Source organism: Trichechus manatus, unplaced genomic scaffold, assembly GCF_000243295.1.
Source record: "Trichechus manatus latirostris isolate Lorelei unplaced genomic scaffold, TriManLat1.0 scaffold00053, whole genome shotgun sequence".
NCBI classification, from domain to species: domain Eukaryota; kingdom Metazoa; phylum Chordata; class Mammalia; order Sirenia; family Trichechidae; genus Trichechus; species Trichechus manatus.
In genome coordinates, this window is record NW_004443989.1 from 5042371 (window position 1) to 5068402 (window position 26032).

At 50.2% G+C, this 26032-nt stretch overlaps 1 protein-coding gene across 2 annotated transcripts in view; it reads left to right on the forward strand.

Moving 5' to 3' along the window:
* The window catches only part of CMIP (c-Maf inducing protein), a 252705-nt gene extending 226673 nt beyond the window's left edge, over positions 1-26032 (forward strand). For both annotated transcript variants that reach the window (XM_004377716.2, XM_023732534.1), the window contains 11 exons: positions 4381-4446; positions 5739-5765; positions 6062-6110; positions 9357-9464; positions 11559-11675; positions 12174-12314; positions 13137-13184; positions 14724-14870; positions 15777-15882; positions 17272-17342; positions 25727-26032. In XM_004377716.2, the coding sequence (XP_004377773.1) occupies positions 4381-4446; positions 5739-5765; positions 6062-6110; positions 9357-9464; positions 11559-11675; positions 12174-12314; positions 13137-13184; positions 14724-14870; positions 15777-15882; positions 17272-17342; positions 25727-25780 (934 nt within the window). In that variant the 3' untranslated portion in view covers positions 25781-26032. The remainder of the gene's footprint in view (positions 1-4380; positions 4447-5738; positions 5766-6061; positions 6111-9356; positions 9465-11558; positions 11676-12173; positions 12315-13136; positions 13185-14723; positions 14871-15776; positions 15883-17271; positions 17343-25726) is intronic.

Below are 26032 nucleotides of genomic sequence, written 5' to 3' on the forward strand. Positions count from 1 at the left end.
CACACAGTGGCTTCTAGTGGCTGGAAGGAGAACTGGGAGGCAGCACCTGCACCTTCCTCTGCCAGCTGGCACTCGAGGCCTTCACCTCCCCAGAGAGGAGAGGGCGGTCCCAGGTTCCAGTAGCAGAGGGACAGCAGCGAAGGAAATTCCAGACTCCATCTGCGAGAATGCGTAGCCTTCTGGATTCCTTGCTGCCAGCAGTGGTGGTCACCCAACCCCCCAGGGGCAGGTCAGCCATGGCCCCGAGGTCCTCACAGGGGGCTCCTGGCTCAGGTCAAAGCAGGGACCACCATACTAGCATCGCTCATGTTCTCCCCCTCGCACCCTGGTTCCACTGCTTTCTGGAAACTCTGTGAACTCCCAGACCTTCTGCTGTCTTGGGTCCTGACTCATATTTCTCATTAAGCACTAACGGTTTGAGTTTCATCATGCAGGTGACACACTTTTTTTTTCCTCCTTCATAAACACATTCATGAATGAGGACTCTGTTCTTCTTGGTTTGCTTCCAGACCTCCTGCCTACCCACATGGCCCAGCTGCCAGGGCATGGGCAGCTGCGGCTTCGCATGAGTGGGGATCGGGGACCAGGGTCTGGGGCATCATCAGGCTGGCTCATGGCGGGAGCCCAGGAGGAGCTCCTGATGAGCCGGGGGAGGCAAGGTGGTTGGCAGTTTCCTTGCTCTGAGCAGTAGCTCACACCCCATCCAGAGGTCTCCACAAAGCAGGGTTTATGCTTCCGGAAGCCTCTTGTACCTTGAGGGCGCTCAGGCCACCATTTGGGCCATCGTTGCCTCCCTAATAACTATTTTCCTTCTGTAACCCTGCTGGCTGCTGGCATCACTGGCTCATTAGAGGGCCTCCAACATGTTGGATCCAAACAACCCTAGCAGTCTGAAGGCCCCAAAGTGTGAGACGTGGGTAAAAGCACAGATTTGCAGTCAGACAGTCCTGGGTTCAAGTCCCAGTGGTGCTGCCTCTTAGCTGTGACCTGGCAAGCTACTTGTCCTCTCTGGGCTGCAGCTCTCAGCAGGACAGTAGAGACAGCATAGCTGCTTTGGGGCCTTAGAGTGCCTAGGGGAGTTAAGCGGTTTATAATTACGACCACGTTGCCTCTATTTTGAGACCTCAGGTGGCGCAGTTGAGCGCCTGACTACCAGCCAAAAGGCTGACAGTTCAAACCCACCCAGAGGCACCTCGGAAGACAGGCCTGGTGATCTGCTTCTGAAAGGTCACAGCCTTGAATACCCTATTAAGCAGTCCTACTCTGCACACATGAGGTGGCCAGGAGTCAGCATCGACTCGAAAGCAACTGGTTTTTTTCCTCTCTTTTAAGATGTTAACTGAGATGTGTCATTGAGTTAACAACAGCAGAGGAAGAGAGCCGCTGCCATGGGGTAGGGTGCATTCTGCTATTCTCATCAGCCCACATCTGGCTGCTTGTCAAGAGAGGCCTTGATGGGCTAGAGCCTAGCTGCAGGAAGCACCACACCTAGGGGTCTTTAGGAAAAGTGCAGATGGATTTGTTGTTGTTAGTGGCCATCGAGTCAATTCCAATTCATGGCAACCCCATATGTGCAGAGTACAGTTGCTCCATAGGGTTTTCAAGGCTGTGGTCTTTCAGAAACAGATAACCAGGCCTGTCTTCTGAGGCTCCTCTGCATGTTTGAACTGCAAACCTTTCGACTAGTACTCAAGCACTTGACCATTTGTGCCACCGAGGGACCCGTAGATGGATTTGGGGTTGTCCTAATGCCTGGGAGGCATTATTGGAATATAGAGGGCAGGAGCCAGGATCAGAAACATCCCGTATTGCTCCGGAGAGTCCTGCGCCGGAGAAGAATGGCCCACCCCAAATGCCCCAGCACCGAGAAGAAACATCAGGAGCTTTAAGCAGGGAAGCGGGGGGATGTTTTAGGGTTTAGGGAACTGTCTCAGGAATAGCTGAGATAGCCTGGCCAAGAGATGGAAAGGGACATTGGAAGCAGTGTTATTTGAGTGGCAGGTGGGGAATGGGACAGAGATGGACTGCCCCCTACTCAGCCTTCTCTGTTCTTCATCCAGGTCCTCTGGCTCCGGTCACTTCTGTCCGGTCTCAAATGTCTGTGAGGCTCCTGTGGGCATGGTGATGAAAAAAGGTTGAGAGACACTGACCTCTAAACACAGAGGGGTCAGAGGTCGTGAGTCCCAGAATCAGGCCTGGTACAGGCCCGTCTCTGCCCAGGCTGGTCTGAGTACCCGCAGGCCTCTCTTGGGCAGTGCCGGGTATCGGGGGGTTCCAACTGCAGCACCCCCCAATCCAACTCAGGCCAGTGGATGGAGGATTCAGATCCCCTCGTGGCTCCTGTCCCCGGCTTTGGTGGAGGCCCTCGTGGCTGAGTCCCTGGGGGTACTGGGTCTACAGTTCAGCAGTCCTTTCCCGAGTGCTAACCATCCACCAGGCCTGCGTCCAACACCAGAGTCCAGAGGTAAGATGCAGGACCCCCGCCCCTGCCAGGGCTGGGTACGAGGGCAGCAGGGGCTGTTCTACAGCCTGGACAGGGACTGCCATGGCCACCCCTTACTTCATGTGTGAGGATTAGGGTCTGGGACCTTGGAGGTGCTCAGCTTGGCTGACGGTGGCCAGTGAGTTTCTGAACTTGTGAGAATGGACTGCCTCTGGGTTTGCTTTTCCGCAGAGTCCCCAAAGCCAGAGAGATTGAGGGATCCAGGTCAGCGGGATTTGTTATAAATGTAGCATATAGGTGTGCAGTTTGCTCAGGGAAGTCTCCGGAGTTCGATGGAGAGAGCACATATCATGGCCTTGGAAGCATCTGACATCAAATCTTGACTTTCCCAGTTGGAGACTTGTGGCAAATTGAAGTACATCTCTGAGCCTCAGTTTGCCCGCCTGTAAAATGTGGATTCCTGTAACTCCTATCTCGTAGGGTGCAGCATCCAGGGCTGGGGGGAGAGTATGGCTCTGTGGTCACACTTGACAGGTTACAGAGCCACCTTTGTCTGGAAAACGGACTCAGGTAGGGTCGCTGTGAAGATTCCATGAGTGGGCACTGCATCTGATCTACAGAGTGGTACTCGTGGAGTGGTAACTGTCACTGAAAATAGTGTTAATGTTGCTTTTGTTACTGGGCAGTCGTCTCCCAGGGCTGGACAGGCATGACACCCCTCCACCTGGTTGAACCCTGGCAGAGCACACTGCATGGTGCAGCAGAACCTGAAATGTCTCTTCCTGCTGTGTGGGTGACTCTAGGTGAAGAACTTACATCTGCGGGCTTCCAGTCCCTGTGACACAAGAGAAATGCTACCTTGTTGAAGGGTGACAAGGAGTTAAAGATAGACCAGCTCAGGGCACAGGGCCTGGCCTGGCCCCGCTGTCACTGTGGGTGCTATTATTCTAACTGAGCTTTGTCCCCTTCCTGACTCAGCTGCAGTCTGCCAGGGCAGGGGAGAGTGAAGGTCTGGATGTGACCAGCCCAGATGTGACCCCTTGTTAGCCAAACCTCCCCAAACTTGTTTCCCCATCTCTTCAGTGAAGCTAATCATGTTTACTTCCTGGTTATGAAGAATAAATGAGGTGAGGTGTGTGAAGCCCTCAGCATAACGCATAATGTAGAAAGGGCTGACAAAACCGTAGCTGCTACTGATTTTTTTAAATTATTATTCACATCATTATTTTTGCTGTTATTGTTATTAGCGTCAAATGTAAAAAGAAGCTGTTGTCTGGAAGCAAGAAGTATCCAATAAATCAGGAGGGTTGACCTGAATTCCAAATAAATAGTCCCTGACTTTTTTGTTGTTGTCTTTGTGACTTAGGAGTCCCCATGTATTAGAGTACAACTGCTCCATAGGGTTTTCTAGGTTGTAATCTTCAGGGAAGCAGATCGCCAGGCCTGTGTCTTCCGCGGTGTTACTGGGTGGGATTGAACTGCCAACCTTTCAGTTACCAGGCAAGCGCAAACCGTTTGCACCCCTGGGACCTTATCAGCCCCTAATTTTATGACTCCGAGTGTAATATTCCACTCCATTCTGGTCAGTCAAAGGTGAGCGTGGCCTTGCAGTCCTGACCTAACCCCCTGGTAGTTCAGAGGAGGGTTGAAAGATGATACCATGATGCTCAGTCAGGGGCAAGACGGTATGGAACCCTGTTACCGCAGGAAATCTCTGGACAGGGTGTCTCTGTGGCATCCCACGGCCACACTGGGAACACCAGGTGCCACCCTCTCTGGATCCCGGGAACAGAAGCATGTGCAGCACAGTCAGGGCAACGTGACCAAAGACGCGGACCTTTCTGCCAGACCATCGCCCAGCTGCTTGTCATTTGTGACGGTACATTGTGAACCCCTCCTTGTCCACGCCAAGCCTAACCTCCCCTCTCTCGATGCAGGTCGGACTACGACGACTGGAGACCGTCTCTGGCCAGCTTGCTTCAACCCATTCCATTCCCCAAAGAGTAAGTCCATGCGTGTTTCTGGAACTCTTCCAGCCTGCAAGAAACACCTCCATCACCCACTTAGGCCTTGGTGGGGGAACCAGTCCTTTCACGGGACTCATCAGGTCATGGTGGAGGGACCAGGTGAAAGCCAGAGGTGGAGCCCAGGGTCCTGACTCCCTCGGCCACGTCCTCCACTTGGGGCCCTGGGGGGCACATTGCCCCTGCAAAGTGGGGACATGGTGGGATTCAGTAAGATAAGGACACATGCATACCCCTCCCACAGTGCCTTGCGCATAGTCCAGTTAGCAGCCTTTATGAGGAGTCAAATGGAAATGGTGGTGCCCACCTTTCCCCTCGCAGAGGGCGATGGAGAAAACCAGGAGGTGATGTGTGTGGCTCTGCACTGTGTCCACATGTGATGTGCTGCAAGTGCTCTGATTGTGCCCATGTGTATATGAGCTATGTGCCACCATGAATGTGGCCAGAAGTGGCCCCCACCATCCTCTTGCCAGCCTTACCCTGGTACTGAATCTGTCACAGGAAGGCAGGGGGACACTGTCTGGCAGATAACGCCAGAAGCAGACTTTCTCTAAGTAACCAGGCCCAAATGTGCCTCTAGGCTCTGTTTTGATAAATAGAGAAGCCAGGCCTCCAGAGGCCACATGGGCTCTCTTAGGAGTCTATTAACAAGCCCATGTTTGTGAAATGTGGCTCTCAGAGGGGGACATTACACTCAGTAATTGCCCCATTTGCTGGCCTGCTGGTCTCAGGGGCCCCCGGGACCCAAGACCAGAGAAATTCAACTCCTGAGACCACTGCCGTCTCCAAGGAGCAATGGCGTCATTGGCCGCAGTGCTGTCCCGCAGGTTGGGGGCGCTGGAGAGCGGCCCATGATGCAATTCTTGTGGAGGAGCGGTCCCTGGGGGCCTCCTTATGTGCCCGGTGATTATCAGGGCTACATCTTAGTTGTGGAACAATTAATTCACACCCCTGGGTCCCTGGTGCCCGCATGCAGCCCACACACCCCGGGTTAGTGCTGCTCCTGTACAACTGTGTACACCTGTTTACAGTTGTGTGCCCTGGCAGTGGCTGGGGGCGTCTTAAGCCTGTTACTATGACCCAGCACCTCCTCAAAGGGGTCTTTGTTTTCCAGTTTCGAGTAGGGATAAAATGTCGGAATTTCATTCTCGCTCCTTCCTCATCCTTGGAATCAAACGTAAAGACTAAACGTCCCCAGAGAAAAATCTCTGGAACATGGCGTTGTTTGGAGAGGCCCTGCTAACTACAGTCTCCCTTTGTTTTGGTTACAGAGCTCTCGCACACGAGAAGTTCACCCAGTGAGTGTTTGGGCGATGCCCGCATTACCTTCTTTTGGCACACACATCCTATGTCCTGGGGTCAACCCTCAGTGGCCAGCCCTGTCCAGTTCCTCCTCTGTCCACATGCATCCTGGGAGCCCGCTACACGAGTCCAAGCCCCTCCAGGCATTTCCTGGGACAGCCTGATGTGCCCTGGCCTGTCAGCACCGCCTGCTCCCCTGCCCTGGTCCTTCTCTGGGCTGCCCCCTTCTCCCCACCCTTCCCACCCCAGCCAGGACCCTGGGGTGATCCCGCTCCTGCCTTGTGTCTTTCAGGGAACTGAAGTACGTGATCCAGAGGTTCGCGGAAGACCCACGGCAAGAGGTGAGCCTTTCTCCTCCCAGCACAGGCATGCTGCCGGGCACAGGCACAGCCTCTCTGTGGCTCTGTTCGGGGCCAGGAGGCCCTTGTCACCAACTGGTACTCAGAACTGTTTGCAGAGACTCCCGGTCTCATGCATAAACAGAGACGTGCCCTGAGTGTCTGGGCCTGCCCATGACGTCACCGAGTTCCTGTAAACTCGGCTGACCAGAATTGGTTTTCCACTGGCTGGCAGTCTCTCCACTGATCCGAGACCTTGACTCCGGGGTGGCCTGGCCCGGGGCTCCCAACCAGCTTCATGACAGACTTTGAACCTCCCTAGTTCCGCAGGTCTGTGGGTCAGTGGGCAGAGAGGGTAATCTGTTCCTGGGACCAGGCTTGGTTTTTACTTCCTGGGCATGGAGGCCAAAGCCCTCCCCAAGGGGGCTCTCTGTTCCTCCAAAAAGCTGGGCTCCCAGGGCAAGGGCCAGCTTCCACCCCAGAGCTGGTGTGAATAAGTGAGGACTTAGAGAGGTCTAGGAAGTCAACCCAGAACCTTTCTCCTTCCATCCCATTAAGGAGCCCTGGTGGCACAACGGTTAAGCGCTCGGCTGCTAACCACAAGGTTGGTGGTTCAAACCCACCAGCCACTCCACAGGAAAAAGACTTGGCAATCTGCTCCCATAAAGATTACAGCCTAGAAAACGCTATCAGGCAGTTCCACTCTGGGTTTGCTATGAGTTGAAAAGCTATTCGACAGCAACCAAGAACAACAGTGTAACAATAGCAGCAACAGCAAGTATCACTTATTAAGTGTTTACCGTGTGCCATGCACATAGCTTTTCTCATCTAATCCTTACAAAAACCCCAGGAGGTAAGTTCTATTTATCCCCATTTTACGAACTAGGAAGTCTGCCTCCAGACCTGTGCTGGTAGCCAGTTCTCTGGTATCTGCACTGGACCAGGCCAGAGCTGCAAAGATGACCAGCCCCTGGCTTTGTCCTTGGGGAGCTCAGGGCCCACCTCTCCATGTACGTGCATTTGGGGATGTATGATGATGTCACCCCCAGGTGGGAACAGACCCAGACACCTTTACACCACACAGAGCGGGGAGGATGAGGGTGGACAGAGGGGACAGCCAGGTATTCTGGGTGGAGCCATCCAGGGAGACTTCCTGGAGGAGATGCTGCTGAACTCGTTGGACTTGGCTACGTGGACTGTGAAACTTGACCTGGGCCTGGAGAAGCCAGTATTGTGTAGGAGGGTGGGTGAGGGTGGAAAAGGAATTTGGGAGCAGACAGACACCGAGGCCCCACCGTGTGTCCAACTATCACAGGTCTCCATGACCTGGAGCCCAGTTTTTCAGACTCCAAGATCCAGACATTCTAGAGCAGTGGTTATCAAATGTAACTACCCAAGGGATTTGTTCCAAAAGCCAATTCTCTTAGAGATTCCAATTCAGTGGGTCTTGGTGGATCTAGGAATCTGCATTTTGAACAAGCTTCCCAAGTGGTTCTGATGTGGTGTCTTCAGTACACACTGAAAAACCTAGTTCTAGAAGGATGTTCCTCTAAAACACTGTGATTCTAAACCCTGGCTCCAAAATCTTAAGGCGATGGGAAAAAGCAGAAACGTCAGGGGCCAGTGACGATTTTGCATTTTCTTAGATACCCCTTGCTGTGTGTAAAGACACAGAATTCCCCAGGAAAAGAGCACCTTTATTTCAGAAACAGACTTTGAAGCTGGAAAATCAAAGTGGTACCAGCTGCTTCCCAGAGTGGAGAGCCAGCTGGCAGAAGAGAAATTTCCAAGGGCAGTAACGTCCGTGATGCCCAGGGGAGCTGCACGTTAGGAAAGGAGGCGCCTTTGGGCTGCAGCACCCAATGTCACAGGCCCACCCCCTGCCACCCCTGCTGCCCTAGCTGAGCCTTTCCTTGTTCCCCTTCCTTTCACTCTCTCACCTGTTTGCTTCTTTTATTTTCTCTACTTTTTCTTTCCTTTCCCTCCTCACTCTCCCTTTCTCTCTTCCCTCCTACTTTCTCACTCGTAAATGAAGCCATGTTGTTGTTGTTAGCTGTCATGGAGTTGGCCCCAACTCATGGCAACCCCTTGTACAATGAAACGAAACACTGCCTGGTCCTGTGCCATCCCCGTGATCACTTGCGAATCAGACTGTTGTGATCCATAGAGCTTTAATGGACTGTTTTTCAGAAGTAGATCGCCAGGTCTTTCTTCCTAATCCATCTTAGTCTGGAAGCCCTGCTGAGACCTGTTCAGCATCATAGCATCATGCATGCCTCCACTGACAGACCAGTGCACGTGAAGTGCATTGGCCAGGAATTGAACCCAGATGTCTTGCATGGAAGGCGAGAGTTCTAGCACTGAACCACCACTGCCCCCAGTGAAGCCACAGTTGTCTTTTAAATTTTTGCTGTATTTATTGAATAGTCTTTCCTCCCTTGATTTCTTATTTCTTTGAAGTAGATAGGTTAACACTGCTGTTCCTCCAACTCTGAAGAGAACATCGAAGCCCACCTATCCTTGTGTTCTGTTTACCTGGGTGGGATTGTGATCAGCTGAGTGTCTGAGTCAGCGGCTCCTGCAGAAAACCGTCCTTCACTCCCGAAGGAGATCAGGCGCCTCTCAGCTCTCTTCTGAGGATGGGGAGGAGAATGGAAGACAAAGGCCTTTGTTTCTCTCTCTCTCTCTCTCTCTGCAATTACAGCAGGGGCTGGGGTGGATGTGGAATTCCTCCCAAACTCGCTTACGCGCACGCGCGCGCACACACGTGTGTGCGCACACACACGCACACACGCACACACACACACACCACGTGCACACCCACACCCGCACAGATACAGAGCTCTGAGAAAGTATAGGAGAAAAAGGTGCTGAGTCTGAGCTGTTGCTTTGAGCCTCTCTGCCCTGATCCAGCCACTGACTGGCTTCATGTGGAGCCACTATCCAAGCCAGGGCCTGGCCTACCATCCCGGAGGAGTGGCTGGAGTCCCCCTGTTTATGGACACCACACTTTTCCCCCAAAGTATCTTCCATGGAATTTACTGGGGTTTTCTCCCAAAAATTTAAAAAAAAAAAAAAAACTGGGGAGGGGGATCAAAGAAGTCTGAGGATAAGTGGGCTAAATGGTTACACTGGTTTCTTAACTGCAGGACTTATCAGAGCCTTTAACATGTACATGTGTGGATTCTGTGTCACTTTTGCCACCGGGTCTGAATGGAACTCAGCATCGTGTCTCTCTCTGTCCTGCAGGTCCACTCATGCCTGCTGAGCGTGCGGGCCGGCAAAGACGGCTGGTTCCAGCTCTACAGCCCTGGGGGGGTAGCCTGTGATGATGATGGGGAGCTGTTTGCCAGCATGGTAGGTGGCGCAGGGCCTTGAGTCCAGGGAGCTGCTGATGGGTGCTGGGTTTGCTTCTCTTGACTCATGAAATAGCTGCCTCATGCAGACTGTGGCCCAGCCTGGGGAATTTCCAGGCTAAAGCAATGCTGCTGCTGAAGATGAAGATGATGATGATGATGACAGTGGCCACAACTGTCCCTCGTTCATGTCATATCCAAGCAGGCACTGAGCTATGGGCTTGACATGCGTCATCTCATGCAGCCTCCCGACAGCTCTGGGAGATGCTATTTACTATTATGCCCGTTTTACAGATGAGGTAGCTGAATACCAGAGATGTTAACTGCCCGAGATCATACAGTTTAATTGTGGGGTAAGGTTACCTACGAGATACTGAGTGCTTAGCGTGCACCAGGGATCCACAGGGCCCTGTGAGTCCACGAGCTCATTTGATCTTTATAGTGAGGCATCAAAATCAGGACCATCACCCCCTAACGTGTGAGGGACCAGCGGCCACAGAACCAGGATCTACATTCACACTTTTTTTGGGTGGGCACTATGTTGAAAACGTGCTGTCTCTATAATCTTTGTGACAACCCTGCCCGTTAAGGACTCCTGCATTGAAACAGAGGCCCAGTAACTCTCCTGGGGTCACACACCCCAGTCTAGAGCCCCCCAGCTCCTGGCAGCAGAGTGCTGTTTCCTGAAAGAAGGAACAGGCTCTTCTCCCCCAGGGCAGATGCTCCACTCAAGTGGCGGGTGACCTCAGCTGTCCCGCTTGCTGACACCCAGCCCTGCTCTCCAGTCGCTTGTTTTCCCAGGCTAACATATCGCAGGGGGAGCATGAGCTGTGGTGTTGGCCAAACCTGGGTTCAAAGCCAGCCCAGCAACGCTCTACCTCCATGACCTTGGGCTAGTAACTCAGCAGCCTGTGCTCCAGGTTTTCTCGTCCAGGCCTCTGGGGTTGCCATAGTGATGGTACGGCAGTGGGTGCTGGAGGCAGCGCCAGCCACGTGGGAAATGACGGCAGATGACTCTGGTCTCTGCCAACAGCCAGTTCAGGGTTGCAGGGCACACAGCTCCCCCTCCGCAGTGAGCCTGACGGGGACTGTGGTGCAGTGACGACAAATAGGGGTGCTGCTCGGGAGCCTGTCTTAAAAGGGGTTTATTTTTAGGTCCTTTTCCTTACACACGCCTTCTCCACTTCTCACCTGCTGTCTGATGCATCCTTTTGAGTACCCTTGTCCTGGAAGCGTGCCTGTCCCCTGCCTGGCTGCTCTGCTCTCTCTCTCTCTCTCTCTGTCTCACTCTCTCTCTCTCTCTCTCTCTCTCTTTCTCCTTGACGTCACAGCCTTCACCATGGCAACGCCTGGTGGTCCCCCTTCACCCTCAATGAGAGCGATCTCAGGGAGCTGGCAGCCACCTCACCTGGGGGATCTCATTTGTATGCCAGAGTTGTTAATGGTGGAGCAGAAAAAAATGCATATGGGGAGGGAGGTAGGCAGCCACTTGGATGGAAATGGGTTGTTTCCATGGAAACGTATGGCGCCAAAGAGGTCCCCTTGACTAGGCTGCTGTTTCCAACCACAGAGGGGCACATGCTGTTGCATGAAGTGGGGGGAGAGCGAATGAGGAGCAGGGGCCTCCCCCAACCCTGTGGGCTGGGGACCCTGCCCTTGGGTCCCCATCTCCAGATGTGCCAGGAAGAAAGCCAGTCTTAATGGCTGCCCAACAGCTAACCCAAGATGGAGTAGCGTTCATCAGTGTTCAGATTTTTGGGGGCAGCTGATCTCCCAAAATGCCTTTCAGAGCTCATTGAGGGCTTGGGAGGAAGCGGGGCCCCTTGGCACGCTCTTCTCTCGCCCACTGTGAGTGAAGGCTGCCCAGTTCCAACGCAGCTGAAAACCCAAAGACCCAGATGGCAGCAGAGCCCCGAGGGATGCTGCTTCCCCAGAAGAGGCCCCATGGTGGTTTTAGGTCTGGCTGCTCAGGGTGTAATGGGTTGTTAAACGTCTTCTTGGTGTCCCCCTCTGCCTGGCACACTTGAGGCAGCCCCACGGCCACATCCCCAGGCAGTCTCTGCCCCTTCCTTCACCTGGGCTTTCCCACCCACAGGTGCACATCCTCATGGGCTCCTGTTACAAGACCAAAAAGTTCCTGCTCTCCCTGGCGGAAAACAAGCTGGGACCCTGCATGCTCCTGGCACTGAGAGGGAACCAGACCATGGTGGAGGTAAAGTGCTGCCACATCCCTGCTGTGTCCCCACCGCCGCTGTTCAGCAGACTTCGCTCTGTTCGCCAAGTGCCTCCAGGAGCCAGGAGTGACAGCAGGAGCTGGGCACAGCAGATACGAGGCGGGTGCGGGCATGGCCCTCCTGAGCGTAGTGGGCCTTCATCAACACGTGTCCGTTTCACCTGTGATACGTGTGAGGAAGAGGGACGAGGCAGGGCTTCTGTGTGCATATTAATAGTCCCGTTTTGCAGATGGGAAGCTGGGATAGGGGGCCTGCCCAGGATCGCACAGCCAGAAACGTAAAGAGGGGAGAATGAGGTCGCTAATTTTCAAAATAAGATGGTTGGGGTACACAGGGTGTGCTTAGCTATAGAATCCCTTTCCGGGGCTTGTGGGGGCCGTTAGGGTGGGCCGAGAGCTTCACCATCCACACCTTCAGAGAGCATGCCGTCCTGTAGGCACAGGTAGGACCCTAACAAGTCTCTGGTCTTCGGGCAGATCCTGTGCCTGATGCTGGAATACAACATCATCGATAACAATGACACCCAACTGCAGATCATCTCAACCCTGGAGAGCACGGACGTAGGCAAGCGCATGTATGAGCAGCTGTGTGACCGGCAGCGGGAGCTGAAGGAGCTGGTGAGTGTCCGAGTGGCCTTGGCCAGCATCCGCGACCTCCCGGGCTTCCGTGCATCCAGAGGTGGGGTAGACAGAGCCCAGGAACCATTACTTCCACCTCTGTGAACCTCAGTCTTCTTGAATCCTCCTCCCAACCCAAAGAGGTCAGGATTATCACCGGCTGGTTTCCAGATGATCAGAGATAGGCGCAGAGAGGGAGAGTAACTGGTGCCGAGTCACACAGCTCGTTGGGGCCTGGGCAGGACTTGGCTATCTCACTCACAGTGCCATGTGCTGCAGTCACTGTCAGTGCCCCTCCTCCTGTGCCCCTTAGGCCCTTCCATCTCAGTGTGTGGGAGCTTGACTATCCACACACACACACACACACACACACACATGTGTGTACAGCAGGGCAGGTGTGGTGGGAATTCTTGCCCCCGGACTCCTGGAGCAGCCCTCCCCTGATGACTTATGAGAGTGGGTATATAAGTACCCCAGCTTCCTCACCCCTTGGGTGGGGAGTCTCTGAGATATGGCTTCTCTACCATTCCTCAGAGTCGCCCAGTGGTGTTTGGCTCCTGTGCTCCCAGTGAGGGCTAGCTTGACAAGGCCCCTCCATGGCTCCTCCCCTTCCCCATCTCACCTCCCTACTCCCCTACGTGTGCTTCTGGGGGTTACCTCTCTAGTAAACCACCTGCCCTCAAACCTCATCTCAGGGTTTGCCGAACATGTCACCTCTACTACCAAGACAACAAAGATGGTGCTTTGAGTGGCATGAATAGACAAGCAGGGTAGAAACTCAGGGGAAAGAACTGGTCATAATCAGTGCGATTTCTGTTGCAGCAAAGGAAAGGTGGACCCACCAGGCTAACACTGCCCTCCAAGTCCACAGTGAGTTGGTTTGGTTTTCTCTGGGGGCTGGGTGGAGGGAAGAAGATGGGTGTGGGTCCTTCCTGCTGGGAATGCAGAGCATCATCTGTGGCTGCAGTGGTGGGAGGGTGACGTGACCTCGTGGTACTTTACAGGCAAGCTCCTACAGGAGGGAACCGCATTTCAGGAAACTAAAGAAAAATGAAAACCAAAGATAGTGTTGATACTAGTATGTCACCAGCTATTGTTAATACAGGCAGTCCCCGGTTTACAAACGAGTTCAGTTCCTAAGTCTGTCTTTAAGTCAAATTTGTACATAAATCGGAACAGTTAAGTATGGTTCGTATCTAACGTCAGTTAGTCAAATGTTTGTCTAAGTATATAGTGTACCTTTCAATGCATAAAAACAGTAAAGAAACACTTCCAGATACGTTAAAACATCTTTAACATAATATGGTAAGAATAATAAAGTTTTGATGTGCGTCGCAAAGTAGCATCTATTTGTTATTATGAACCGTTGTATGTACATCGAATTTTTAATATAATAGGCTTTACGCAGGTTGGTTCATAACAACAGGTTCTACATAAGTTGGAGGTTTGTAACCCGGGGACTGCCTGTAATGTAGTAATAGCTAACACACATTGAGCACTTATTTAAGTGCCAGATACTGTACTAAGTATTAGTTCATTTTATCCTCACAACAACCTTATGAGGTTGGTGCATCTTACCATCCTCAGTTTACAAGGTCTTCAAGGATATTAGTTCCTTCTATCCTGCTGCCTCCCCTCCCCCAGCCCACTGAACTTGGCACGTGGCTTCCCACCTCATGATCCCAGAAGGCTTCTCAAGCTCCACCTGTCTTGTCTCCATTACAGCCAGAAGGGAGGAGGAAGGGGCAAAGAAGGACACATCCCCTCCTTTTACAGGCATTCCTAGAAATTCCACTTGACACATGTACTTATCCAGACTTGTCTTATTGTCCAGACTTGGCACATGGCCACACTCTGCTGCAACGGAGGCTGGGAAATTAGTCTTAATTCAGGGCAGCCAGGTGGCAGCTGAAAATCAAGGATTCCATTGCTAAGATGGGAAGGAGAATGGCCATTGCCCTCATGGGCCTCACAGTCTAGTGCTCCAGCCTACACGGCTCTCCATAGGCCTTAGAGTTGAGGGTGGTCTCAGGGTTTGCACATGGGAAATGGGCATGAGCTGTTGCCCGAGAGGGAGAGGTGGCTAGTGAGACACGCATGCACACATACACAGATGCCACGCACACACACACCTGTGGGAGGGACACAGCCTCAGAACACTCCAGGCTGTGACTTAGGGTTGAGTCATAGCCCTGGAAGGCTTTCTCCACCCACAGGATGTGGAGAAACCCCTCCCTTCCTGACACCCCCTTGGCCCGGCCTAGCCAAGCCATGCTGTCGCCTTGGTTCCTGGGCTTTGCTGCCCCGTCTATGGCTGTAGGGCAGGAGAACTGTCCTTTCTCGGGAAAGAGATGGACAGGAGGGCTGCCCCAGGCTGCCCCTGAGACTTGCCTGCCCGTCTGTGCGCAGGACGCTGACTTGGCCCGTTTGCTGAGCTCTGGCTCCTTCGGAAACCTGGAGAACCTCAGTTTGGCCTTCACCAATGTAACCAGTGCCTGTGCTGAGCACCTCATCAAACTGCCTTCTCTCAAGCAGCTGAACCTGTGGTCCACTCAGGTACACACGCCTGCCTGTGCCCCTCCTCCACATCTGAATTATAACCCTCCTCCCTTCCCTCCTGCACCCCTCCTCTGTGCTCACCCTGCATCCTCCTCTCTGCACCCCTCCTGCATTCTGCCCTGTACCCTCCTCCCTGCCATCCCTCACCATCCTCTTGTCTGCCCCTCACCCTTCTCCATGTCTGCCCTGCGTGGTGTCTGGCCTTTCTGCCCGGAGCCCATGGGCAGCCCCTGGGTTTCCACCCTCCCGTCCCCACCCCCCAGCTCAGCGCCCATTTCCCCAGGCCAGAGCAGGTTAGGACGTCATGAAGCCTCATGGCCCATTCCCAGCGGGGGATGCTGAGAGCCCGGGCAGGAGAATTCCCAGCGACATAGAGCCTAGAGGGACTCAGAGCAGAGCTGAGGTCTGAGCTGGGCAGTGCAGAGGCGGCCATGTGGTCTGCTTGGTGGCAGTAATGGCACCATGGCAAACTGAAGGCTGACGGGCCCAGGCTTAGCATTCAGGAGCCGATAAGCACGTGTCATGGTTGAGCTCACGTGAGGCTCGCTCCCAGCCCTCAGCCTCACCTTACACACTAGAAATGAGCACCAGGGAGGGAGTCACCCAAGCCACCTGCCTTCCGAGCCTGACTCCAGCCATCCCACTGCCTCACCAGATAGGAAGAGACCCCAAAGCTTAGGACTCAAGCAGATCAGAGCCCTCCTTGACAGCGGGAAGCTGACTGTGAGGGAGGGCCCTGGCCCAGCTCACGTCCTGCGGGCAGAGCTGGTTCTGAACTGGGTGGAGAGGACTGCGTCTTCTGCGAAAGAAACCTGCTTTGCCCCTCCCCTACACCCTTAATCTGAGGGCGGCTTGGGGAGATCCGGGCCAGTCCCCAGGGCTCAGTGGTTCTGTGCCCTCCAGTTTGGAGACGCCGGCCTGCGGCTCCTGTCGGAACACCTCACCATGCTCCAGGTGCTGAACCTGTGCGAGACCCCTGTCACCGACGCCGGCCTGCTGGCCCTCAGCTGTGAGTACTGTGGGGGTGTGGGGCCACGTTACTCACACACTCACGTGTTCATTCATTCACTCAACAGATGTTGGCTGAGCCAAGTGCCAGAATATAGGTACTCATTCACTGAACCAATGTGTACTGAGTACCTACTATGTGCCAGGCTATTAGAATATAGACTGGGAACAAAAAAGAAAAGAAAAATCCCTGCCCTCATAGTGTTTATATTTTGAGGACAAAGCAAAAATGAGTAAGGCCCAGCAACTTGCTCTCAGCACTCACAGTCTACCGATAGGTGAAGTGCCCTAGGACGTGGCACTGTGGGCCCCCAACCAGCAGCATCACCTGGGAGCTGGTTAGAAACGCAGATTCCCAGGCCCCACCCTAGGCCCATTGAATCAGAGCCTGTGTTTTAACAAAAGGCCTGGGAGATTCAAGTTCACGTTAAAGTTTGAGAAGAGCTGCCATAATAGAAGGAGGCACAACATACTCAAGGAACCTAGAAGTGCTGAGTCCTGTAGCCCAGCCCTTACCTACTAAACTGAAATTTCGAAAAGTGTGAGCCTGGGAATCTGCATTTGACCAGCTGTCCCCTTCTGAGACCCACTGGTTTATTAGAGAGGTACTGCCTTAGCTGAAAGGAGTACAGGAAGGCTTCCTAGGGAGGTGACACTCATCTGGGTGTGAAAGATAAACGCATAGGAGTGGCCAAGGGGGAGGGTGTTCTCAGTGGCAGCCATGACTCCTCTGAGGTCACTGGAAGATTCCAGACAGCTCAGGAATGGGGCAGGGGGATGTGGCTAGGCTAGCGGAGGGCAGAGACAACAAGGCTTGGAGCTGTGTCTTGCAAAGTGCTTCTTGAACCACTTTTGTCGGAGTCACGCAGGGTGGGGGGGGGAGGGAGGGTGGTGATGCAGGTTCCTGGGCCTACTTCTGCCACCCTTGGTCAGTGTCTCTGGCAGTGGTCCACAGGGGTCAGCATCTTCAACACGTTCCCCATGTCACTCCACACGAACTGGATTTTAAGACTTCCTGGCCAGCTCTGGGGCCTGCCCAAGGCAGCTACTATTGGGAGAGCTTCCAGGGGAAGGGCTTGGCCTGGCCTATCGAGGCTGGTCTGCGGTGTGGCCTCGAGTTCAAGGTATGTCAGGTCCAGGCTGCGAAGGCACATGACAGGGAGACCAGAAGGGAGGGAGGCTCAGAGGGTGGAGAGCGTGGGCACCATTCAGCCCAGCTCCTGCCTGAGCAGACTCTCTGTACCTAGGGTTCTGGCTGTGCCCATCCCCTAAACAGTGGGCCTGCAAATCTGCAGTCAGTCCCCAGCCTGGCCACCCCACATCTGCACCCCCCGGGTAGGGGCTTCCTGATCTAATGACTATGTCTGTCTGTATATCTGTCTTCCTTCAGCCATGAAGAGTCTGTGCAGTCTAAATATGAACAGTACCAAGCTCTCGGCCGACACCTATGAAGATCTGAAGGTAAGACCTTCCTCCTCCCTCCCTCCACTAGGCTGACAGGAGATACTGGTGCTTCACCCTTAGAGCTTGGTCTCCAGCAGGAGAGGCTTCTGTACCAGCAGATAAACAAATGAATAAAACAGTGGCAGATTGACAGGAGTTACAGGAAGGAAGACAGCAGGAAATTGATAGATTGAAAACTGGGAGGGCCTGTGTGACACTGGATGACCAGGGGGAGGCCACCTCAATTGAGACCCCAGAGATGAGAAGAGCAAGGGCAAAGGGCCTCAGGCAGCCAGGTTTGGCAAACGTGGCCAGAAAGTGAGGGAGAGAATAGACTGGAGCCAGATCACATAAGGCCAGGTAGGACTTGGAAGGATTTCGGGTGTCATCCAAATGCAGTAGAAGCCTTCAGAGGCTCTAAGCTGGGCAGTGAGATGCTAGTAAAAGCTCGTTCTGGCTGTTGGGTGGGAAGTGGAGGCAGTGGGGGCAGGAGTCGAAGCCAGGAGAACCTGTATGGGGCTGTTGCAGTCTTCCAGGTAAGGGCTTGGCAAAGTAAAACCAGAGGACAATCACACAATCTGAAGGGTGGGACGTGGCCTCTGTTGTTTGTAAAAGCTGGTCTAGGGGAGGTTGAAGAGGCTGGGCCTTAAGCCACCTCCTGCCACATCATCCTGAGCCTGTATCGCCGAGGGGTGGGGGTGGGGGGTGCAGGGGGTGTGGGTGGGGCTTCAGCCAGTGCTCAGGAAGGAAGGGCTGGACCAAAGGCAACAGGCAAAGGTGGTGCCGTGAGTAGCCTGGCACCCGTGTGACCTGGAAGCGCTTCGAGGGGATCCCCCGGCAGCCCTGGCAGGTATGGGGCAGCCCCTTCCAGCCTCACTTCCAGCTCAGCCAACCTCCTGCCAGCCCAGGGCCTGTCACTGGTCAGCCACACAGACACTGTCCCAGTGCCGACTAAGTGCCAGGCATGAGCCAGGGCCGAGGACCCCACCCCTGCCCAGGACGAGACTCAGAGTCCTGGCACACACAGACAAGCGCAGTAAGTTGAGGCAGGGAGAGCGCTCAGTGGGGCCGGTGAGGAGGGGACCACTGGCTCAGTTCACGGAGGTTGAAAAGGCCAGAAGTCGAGAGGGGAGTGCACTGTGGGGAGTGTACTGTGGGGAGTGGGGGGCAGGAAGGGTGAGGTCACAGCAGGCCTGACCACCCACCTGAGGAGTTTAGACCTCACCACTGGAGTGTGGCTCACAGACCGGCACTGTGGGCATCCCTGGGGGCCTGTCAGGGGTGCAAACCCCAGGTTCCTGCAGGCCCCCCAGACCTTCTGAGTCCAAACGTGCATTGTCACGTGTCCCCTGGAGACTCCTGTGAAAGCGACTGCTTTAGATGGTCCTCAGGTTCAGGGCATCACAAATCCAAACGCTGCCAAGACCTGGCAGGAAAGGGGTGTGATAGGTCACTTGGGAAGAAAAATTGCATGTTGTCGATTTTTTTCTTTTCATACATTTAAGAGAGGCATGGCGCCAACTTGAAGATGCTAGCCAGTGACACCGGCCTTGGTGTGGAGGGGAAGCTAGGGCATGGTGGGACAAAGGTAGCCCTTCTCAGTGCCAGGCGGCAAGGCCACATGGCTCTGCAGCCCAGTTTGGCCAGGTCTTCCCATTTCCTAGGAGAACCTGAAAATCTAGATTGTTCTGTGCAGCCTCCTGATTTTTTTTTTTTTTTTTTTTTTAAATTGTACTTCAGGTGAAGGCAGCCTCCTGATTTTGCAAGACTGGCTCAAAAAAAAAATTTTTTTTTAAATAATATTTTATTGAGTTTTTGATGGACGTTTACTTACACAGCAAGTTAGGTTCCCATTTGACAAATTCCACACAAATTGTTCAGTGACATTAGTTACATTTATCACAGCGTGTCAGCATTCTCTGTGTTCTGTTTGTTCCATTTCCAGTACTCTAGTTTCCCTGCCCCCTTATGTTCTCATCTTTGCTTTTGAGTCTCATACTGATGGTTTTTAAGGAGGACACCGATCTTACGGGTAATATCCTTTATTTTGCGTGCCACTCTATGTCTCTAGAAGATGATCTCGGGATAGGCTCGGTTCTAGGTTTAAAGAGTGTCTCAAGGCAATAGTCTCAGGGAGTCCTCTACTCTCTACTGTTCCCAGTTTGTCTAGCTTTTTTTTTTGTTTGTTTGTTGAATGAGAATTTGAGTTCTGCTCACATTTTTCTCCCGTTCTGTTGGGGACATCTATTGTGACCACAGTCAGAATGGTCAGTGGCACCACCTAGTTCTTCTGGTCTCAGGATAGATGAGGTCGTGGCTTGTGTAGACTTGTTTCTTCTCTGAGCTTTTGGTTACCTTCTTACGTTTTGGTCCTGGCAAGTAGAAAGCCGTAGTTGTGTCTTAGACGGCCGCTAGCAAGCTTTTAAGACCACAGATGCTACTCATTTCACTAGGATGCAGATCATGACTTCTGTGAACTATGTTATGCCAGTTGACTGAGTTGTCCCATGAGACTATTGTCCTAAACTTTCAAACCCAGGAAACCAATCTTGGAAGTTGTTTGGTTATGTCTGTGGATTATCCATATTTGTGACTTCAATGAATGTATGTGCCTGCACTCACATATTTGTATTTACACGTATGTATAGATACTTTTGCCTGCTCTGCTCTCAAACTATGTACACATCCGTACCTACCCATATACCAGTATGCCTATACCCATCCATATGTGTTCAGATTAATTTTTACTTTGGTTGTGCTGTGCTCACTACATCCGTATTTAGGTGCCACTTTTCCCATCACCTAAAATAAAATAACAAGTCTTTACTGTCTAAAGAGTACTTTCCCCTCCCCCTTCCTCTCCCTGGTAACCACTAATGAACACTGGTCTCTCTATGTATCTGTTCTTGTCTTCTTATAAAAGAGGAATCATACAGTATTTGTCCTTATATGCTTGACTTCTTTTGCTTAGCATTATGCCTTTCAGGTCCATCCATGTTACAATACGTTTTTCGGACTCATCGTTCTTTATGGTTGTGTAGTATTCCATTGTATACATGTGCCACAATTTGCTTACCTATTCATCTGCTGATATTTCCATGTTTCCATTTATTTGATATTGTGAATAAAGCAGCAGTGAACTTAGGTGTGCATACGTCTATTCGCGTCATTATTTTTTGATCTCTAAGGTATATACCTAGGAGTAGGATTGCAGGATCATAGAGTAGTTCTATTTCTAGTTTTTTGAGAAAGCGCCATACTGTTTTCAATAGTGACTGTACCATTTTATAGTCCCAGTAGCAATGGATAAGGGTTCCAGTCTTCCCACATCCTCACCAACATTTGTTGCTGTTTTTTTTGTTTTGTTTCGTTTTGTTTTTTTAAATCAGTACCATTTAAGCCAGGGTGAGATGGTATCTCATTGTAGTTTTGATTTGCATCTCTCTAATGGCTAATGATCATGAATATCTTTTCATATGTTTGTAGGCTGCTTCGATATCCTCTTTGGTGTAGGTTCTGTTCATGTCCTTTGCCCATTTTGTGATTGGGTTGTTTGGCTTTTTGTTGTTGAGTTGATGCAGTTTTCTATAGATTTGAGAGATTAGACCCTTATCAGATAAGTAGTTTCTAAAGATTTTTTTTCCCAGTCTGTAGGTTGTCTACTTACTCTTTTAATAAAGTCTTAAAATGAGCATAGGTTTTTAATTTTTATGAGGTCTCATTTACCTATTTTGTTGCGTTCTATTAATGCTCTTGTTTTAACGTTTATCCAATTTTTACAAAAGTTTTCTCCCAGAAATTTTATGGTTTTAGGTTTAACATTTAGGTCTTTGATCCATTTTGAGTTAGTTTTTGTGTATGGTGTTAGGTATGGGTCCTGTTTCATTTTTCTGCAGATGGATATCCAGTTTTGGCCAGCACCGTTTATTGAAGAGACTGTTTCTGCCCCACTGAATGGACTTTGACCCCTCGTCGAAAATCACTTGTCCATAGATCCAAAAACCTATTGCCGTCGAGTCAATTCCGACTCATAGAGATCCTACAGGACAGAGTAGAACTGCCCCATAGGGTTTCCAAGGAGCGCCTGGTAGATTCAAACTGCCGACCTTTTGGTTAGCAGCTGTAGCTCTTAACCACTACACCACCAGGGTTTCCTGTCCATAGATGGCTGAGTTTAATTCTAAGTTCTCAGTTCTATTCTGCTGGTCTGTGTGTCTGTCGTTGACCCAATACTGGGCTGTTTTGATTACAGTAGTTGTATAGTATGTTTTGATATCAGGGAGCATGAGGCCTCCTGCTTTGTTCTTTTTCTTCAATATTGCTTTGGCTGTTTGAGGTTTCTTTCCCTTCCATAGGAAGTTGGTCATTAGTTTTTCCATTTCAGTAAAGAATGTTGTTGGGATTTGTGTGGGGATTGCATCGTATCTGTAGATTTCTTTAGGTAGAGTTGATATTTTTGCTGTATTAAATCTTCTATCCTCTTCCAATCCATAAGCACAGGATGTCTTTCCATTTTTTTTTTTTAATTGTACTTTAGGTGAAAGTTTACAGAACAAATAGTTTCTCATTAAACAGTCAGTATACATTGTTTTATGACATTGGTTAGTCTTTCCATTTTTGTAGGTCTCTTTTAGTCTCTTGTAGCAGTGTTTTGTAATTCTCATTGTGTAAATCTTTTATGTCCCTGGTTAGGATAATTCCCAGGTATTTTACGAATTTGTGGGCTTATTGTAAATGGTATTGTTTTCTTGATTTCTTTTTTGGAGTAGTCTGGTAGTGTAGAGGAACCCAACTGATATTTGTGTGTTGATCTTGTACCCTGCAGTGTTGCTAAATTCTTCTATCGGTTCTAGAAGTTTTCTTGTAGAATTTTTAGGGTCTTCTAGGTCTAGGATCATGTCATCTGCAGATAGAGTTAGTTTTACTTCTTCCTTTCTAACTTGGATACCTTTTATTTCTCTTTCTTGTCTTATTGCTTTGGCTAGGACTTCCAGTACAGTGTTGAATAAGAGTGGTGATAATAGGCATTCTTGTCTCATTCCCATTCTCAAAGAGAAGGCTGTCAGCCTTTCTCTGTTGAGTATAATGTTGGCTGTTGGTTTTGCATGTATGCCCTTAATTATGTTGAGAAATTTCCCTTCTATTCCTATTGTGCTGAGAGTTTTTATCAGGAATGGGTGTTTAATTTTATTGAATGCCTTTTCTGTATCAATTGATATGATCATATGGTTCTTTTCCTTTGTTTTATTTATGTGGTGGATTACATTGATTGATTTTCTGATGTTGAACCACCCTTGTAATCTTTATGTGAGTCCCACTTGATTATGGTGTATAGTTTTTTTGATACGTTGCTGAAGTCTGTTGGCTAGAATTTTGCTGAAAATTTTTACGTCTATATTCGTTAGGGTTATTGGTCTGTAATTTTATTTTTTGTGGTGTCTTTGCCTGGCTTAGGTGTCAGGGTTATGCTGGCTTCATAGAAAGAGTTTGGTAGTGTTCTTCCTCTTCTCTGTTTTTGAAGAGATTGAGTAGAATTGGTGCCAACTCTTCTCTGAATGTTTGGTAGAATTCTCCAGTGTAACCATCTGGTCCTGGGCTTTTTTTTTTTTTTTTTTATTGTACTTTAGATGAAGGTTTACAGAGCAAATAAATTTCTCATTAAACAATATACATATTGTTTTGTGACATTGGTTGCCAACCTCTCACAACATGTCAACACTCTCCCCTTCTCGACCTTGGGTTCGCCATTACCAGCTGGGCTTTTTCTGTTGTTGTTGGCAGTTTTTTTGAGGACATCTCAATCTTTTCTTTTGTAGTGGGTCTGTTTAAATTTTCTACCTCTGTTTCTGTTAGTTTGGGCAGGTAGTGTGTTTCTAGGAATTTGTTCATTTTAGATAACCTAGATAGGTTTTGAGATTTGTTGGAGTATAATTTTTCCTGGTAATCAGTTATGATCTTCTTTATCTCTTTTAGATGGGTTGTAATGTCACCAATTTCATCTTTTAATTTGGTTATTTGCCTCTCCTGGTTTTTTTCTTCTGTCAGTCTAGCCAGTGATTTGTCTCTTTTATTGATCCTTTCAAAGAAACAACTTCTAGTTTGGTTGATTCTTTCTATTGTTTTTCTATTTTCTATTTCATTTATTTCTGCCCTGATCTTTGTTGTTTCCTTTTTTCAGGTACCTATTGGCTTCTTTCATTCTTGCTGTTTGTTCAAGTTACTGGCTTAAGTTAATGATTTTGGATGTTTCTTCTTTTTTAATGTAGGCATTTATTGCTATGAATTTCCCTCTGAGTATTGCTTTTGCTCTGTCCCAAAGGTTTTGACATGTTGTGTTTTCATTTTTTATTTGATGCTAGGCATTTTTAAATTTCACTTTTGATTTCTTCTATGACCCAATAGTATTTTAGTAGTGTATTATTTAGTTTCCATATTTTGTTTTTCCTTATTTTTTTGTTGTTGATTTCTAGCTTCATGCCATTATGATCAGAGAACATGCTTTGTATGATTTCAGTCTTTTTAAATTTGTTGAGACTTGTTTTGTGTCCTGGCGTATAGTCTGTTCTGGAAAATGACTCATGTGCACTGGAGAAGAATGGTATTGTTCTGATGCTGGGTGGAGTGTTCTGTTATGTCCTACAGGTCCAGTTGGCTTATGGCTGTAAGTTTTCAGTGTCCTTAGTGATCTTCTTTTTAGATGTTCTGTCTATCATTAACAGTGGTGTGTTGAAGTCTGCTACTACTACTTTGGAATTGTCTAGTTCTCCTTTCGTATTAGTCAGTATTTGTTTCATGTGTTTTGGTGCATTGCTGTTAGGTGCATATATATTTATAATTGTTGCATCTTCTTGCTGGATTGACCCTTTTATTATGTAATGCCCTTCTTTATCTCTTGTAGTGACCTTTTTATTTAAAGTCTATTTTATCTGATATCAGTAGGCCCACCCCTGCCCTTTTTTTGTTTACTGGTTGCATGGAATATTTTTCTCCATCCTTTTATTTTCAGTCTGTTTGTGTCCTTATGTCTAAGGTATGTTTCTTGTAGACAGCAAAAGGATAAATCATGTTTTTTTAATCCATTCTGCCATTCTCTGCCTTTTCCGTGGGGTATTTAGACCATTTACATTCAAGGTTATTACTGAAAATGAAGTGTCTAACTCACTCATTTTGCTAGTTGTTTTTTGAGTGTTTCGCATCTTCTTTGTTTATTCTGATTTTTCTGTTTTTGTTTGTATTTGGCTGCTTTTTGCGATGTAACTCAAATACTTTTTACAGCACTGCACTGGCCCAGCCAAACGTGACTGCAGGCCCCCACTTGCAACCTCTGCCTGGGCACTCGGGAGCCACTGAGGGTTGTAAAGCACAGGAGAGAAGCAGTGAGGAATTATGTGTGTGTGTATATGTGTGCATATGCATGTGTGTGAGCATGGGTGTGTGTGCACATATGTACATGTGTGCATGAGTTGAGTTGTGAATGCATGTGTGCATGTACACGTGTGTGCTCTGAGCGTGTACATGTATGCATGTGTGAGTGTATGAGCGTGCATTGAGTATGTATGTGTGTGTGTGCATTGTGTGTGTGCATGTGTGGGTTAAGAAGAATTTGCTGGCCAGTGTACCAGGAGGTGAGGAAGGGTGAAGGTGAGAGGCGGGAGATCATTGAGGAGGCAGGTGTCTGCTCTGTACTGTGAAGGCTTGTTAAGAAAAAGCAGGCTGTTTACAGAAGAAGCGGAGGACAGAGGAAGAGTGTCCAAGATGGTAGCAGGGATGGAAAGTTGGACACAGTTCTGAGATGTAGCAGGTGGAAACACAGTCTTGCAATGGATCCGCTGTGGGGATCCTGAGTAGGAAAACGCGAAGATGAGTCCACAGTGCCTGGCACTCACTGTGCCCTCACTCCATTCATCTGCCCATTCTCTGATGGGGTAAGAACCCTAATAGTAGTAACATTAAGAACCGTCCTGCTCAGGCACATGCGATGTATTGGAGATGGCACTCTGGGCTTTCTGTGCATCTGGTCATGCTGTGAGCCAGGGACTGGACTTGGATTCACCTTACAGATGAGGAAACTGAGGTTCCAAGAGGTGGGCCTGGCAGCTTGGGGTCACAAAGCCAGCAAGTGGCAGAGCTAGGGCTCAAACCCTGGTCTCTCCATTGCAGAGTCAGTGATCTGAGCCTGTCTTACACAGTGGGGCATGGGGTCCCGGCTGTGGCACCTGGTTTCTTGGCGGCCAGGCCCATACCCCCAGCTCAGCTTTCTCCCGAAGGCCGCCCAGGTCGCTGAGAGCCCTGGGAGCCAAAGCAGGCAGTGGCCAGGTGGGAAGGGGGTGCGGAAAGCACCAGCCAGTGGTTCCAGAAGGGGCGACCCAGCCATGACACATGTGCCTTCTGCCCCTCCCCAGGCCAAGCTGCCCAATCTGAAGGAGGTGGACGTCCGCTACACAGAGGCCTGGTGAACCTCTGGCCGCGCAAGAGTCGTCTGCAAGCGCAATGAGACAACTTGACTAATAGCTGTAGACCAGCCGTCCCTGGGGTCCCACCTCAGCGTTCCGGCTGAGAAATAGATGGGGGAGTCTATTTGGGGGCGGAGGGTGGAGGGAGGAGGGGGGGAGGGGTTTCCAGAAGTATGCCCAGCCCCCACCTAAATCTTTTAGCTTCATAATTGGAAACCTTGACCTGATCTAAAACGGACTTCGTAGCAACAAGAG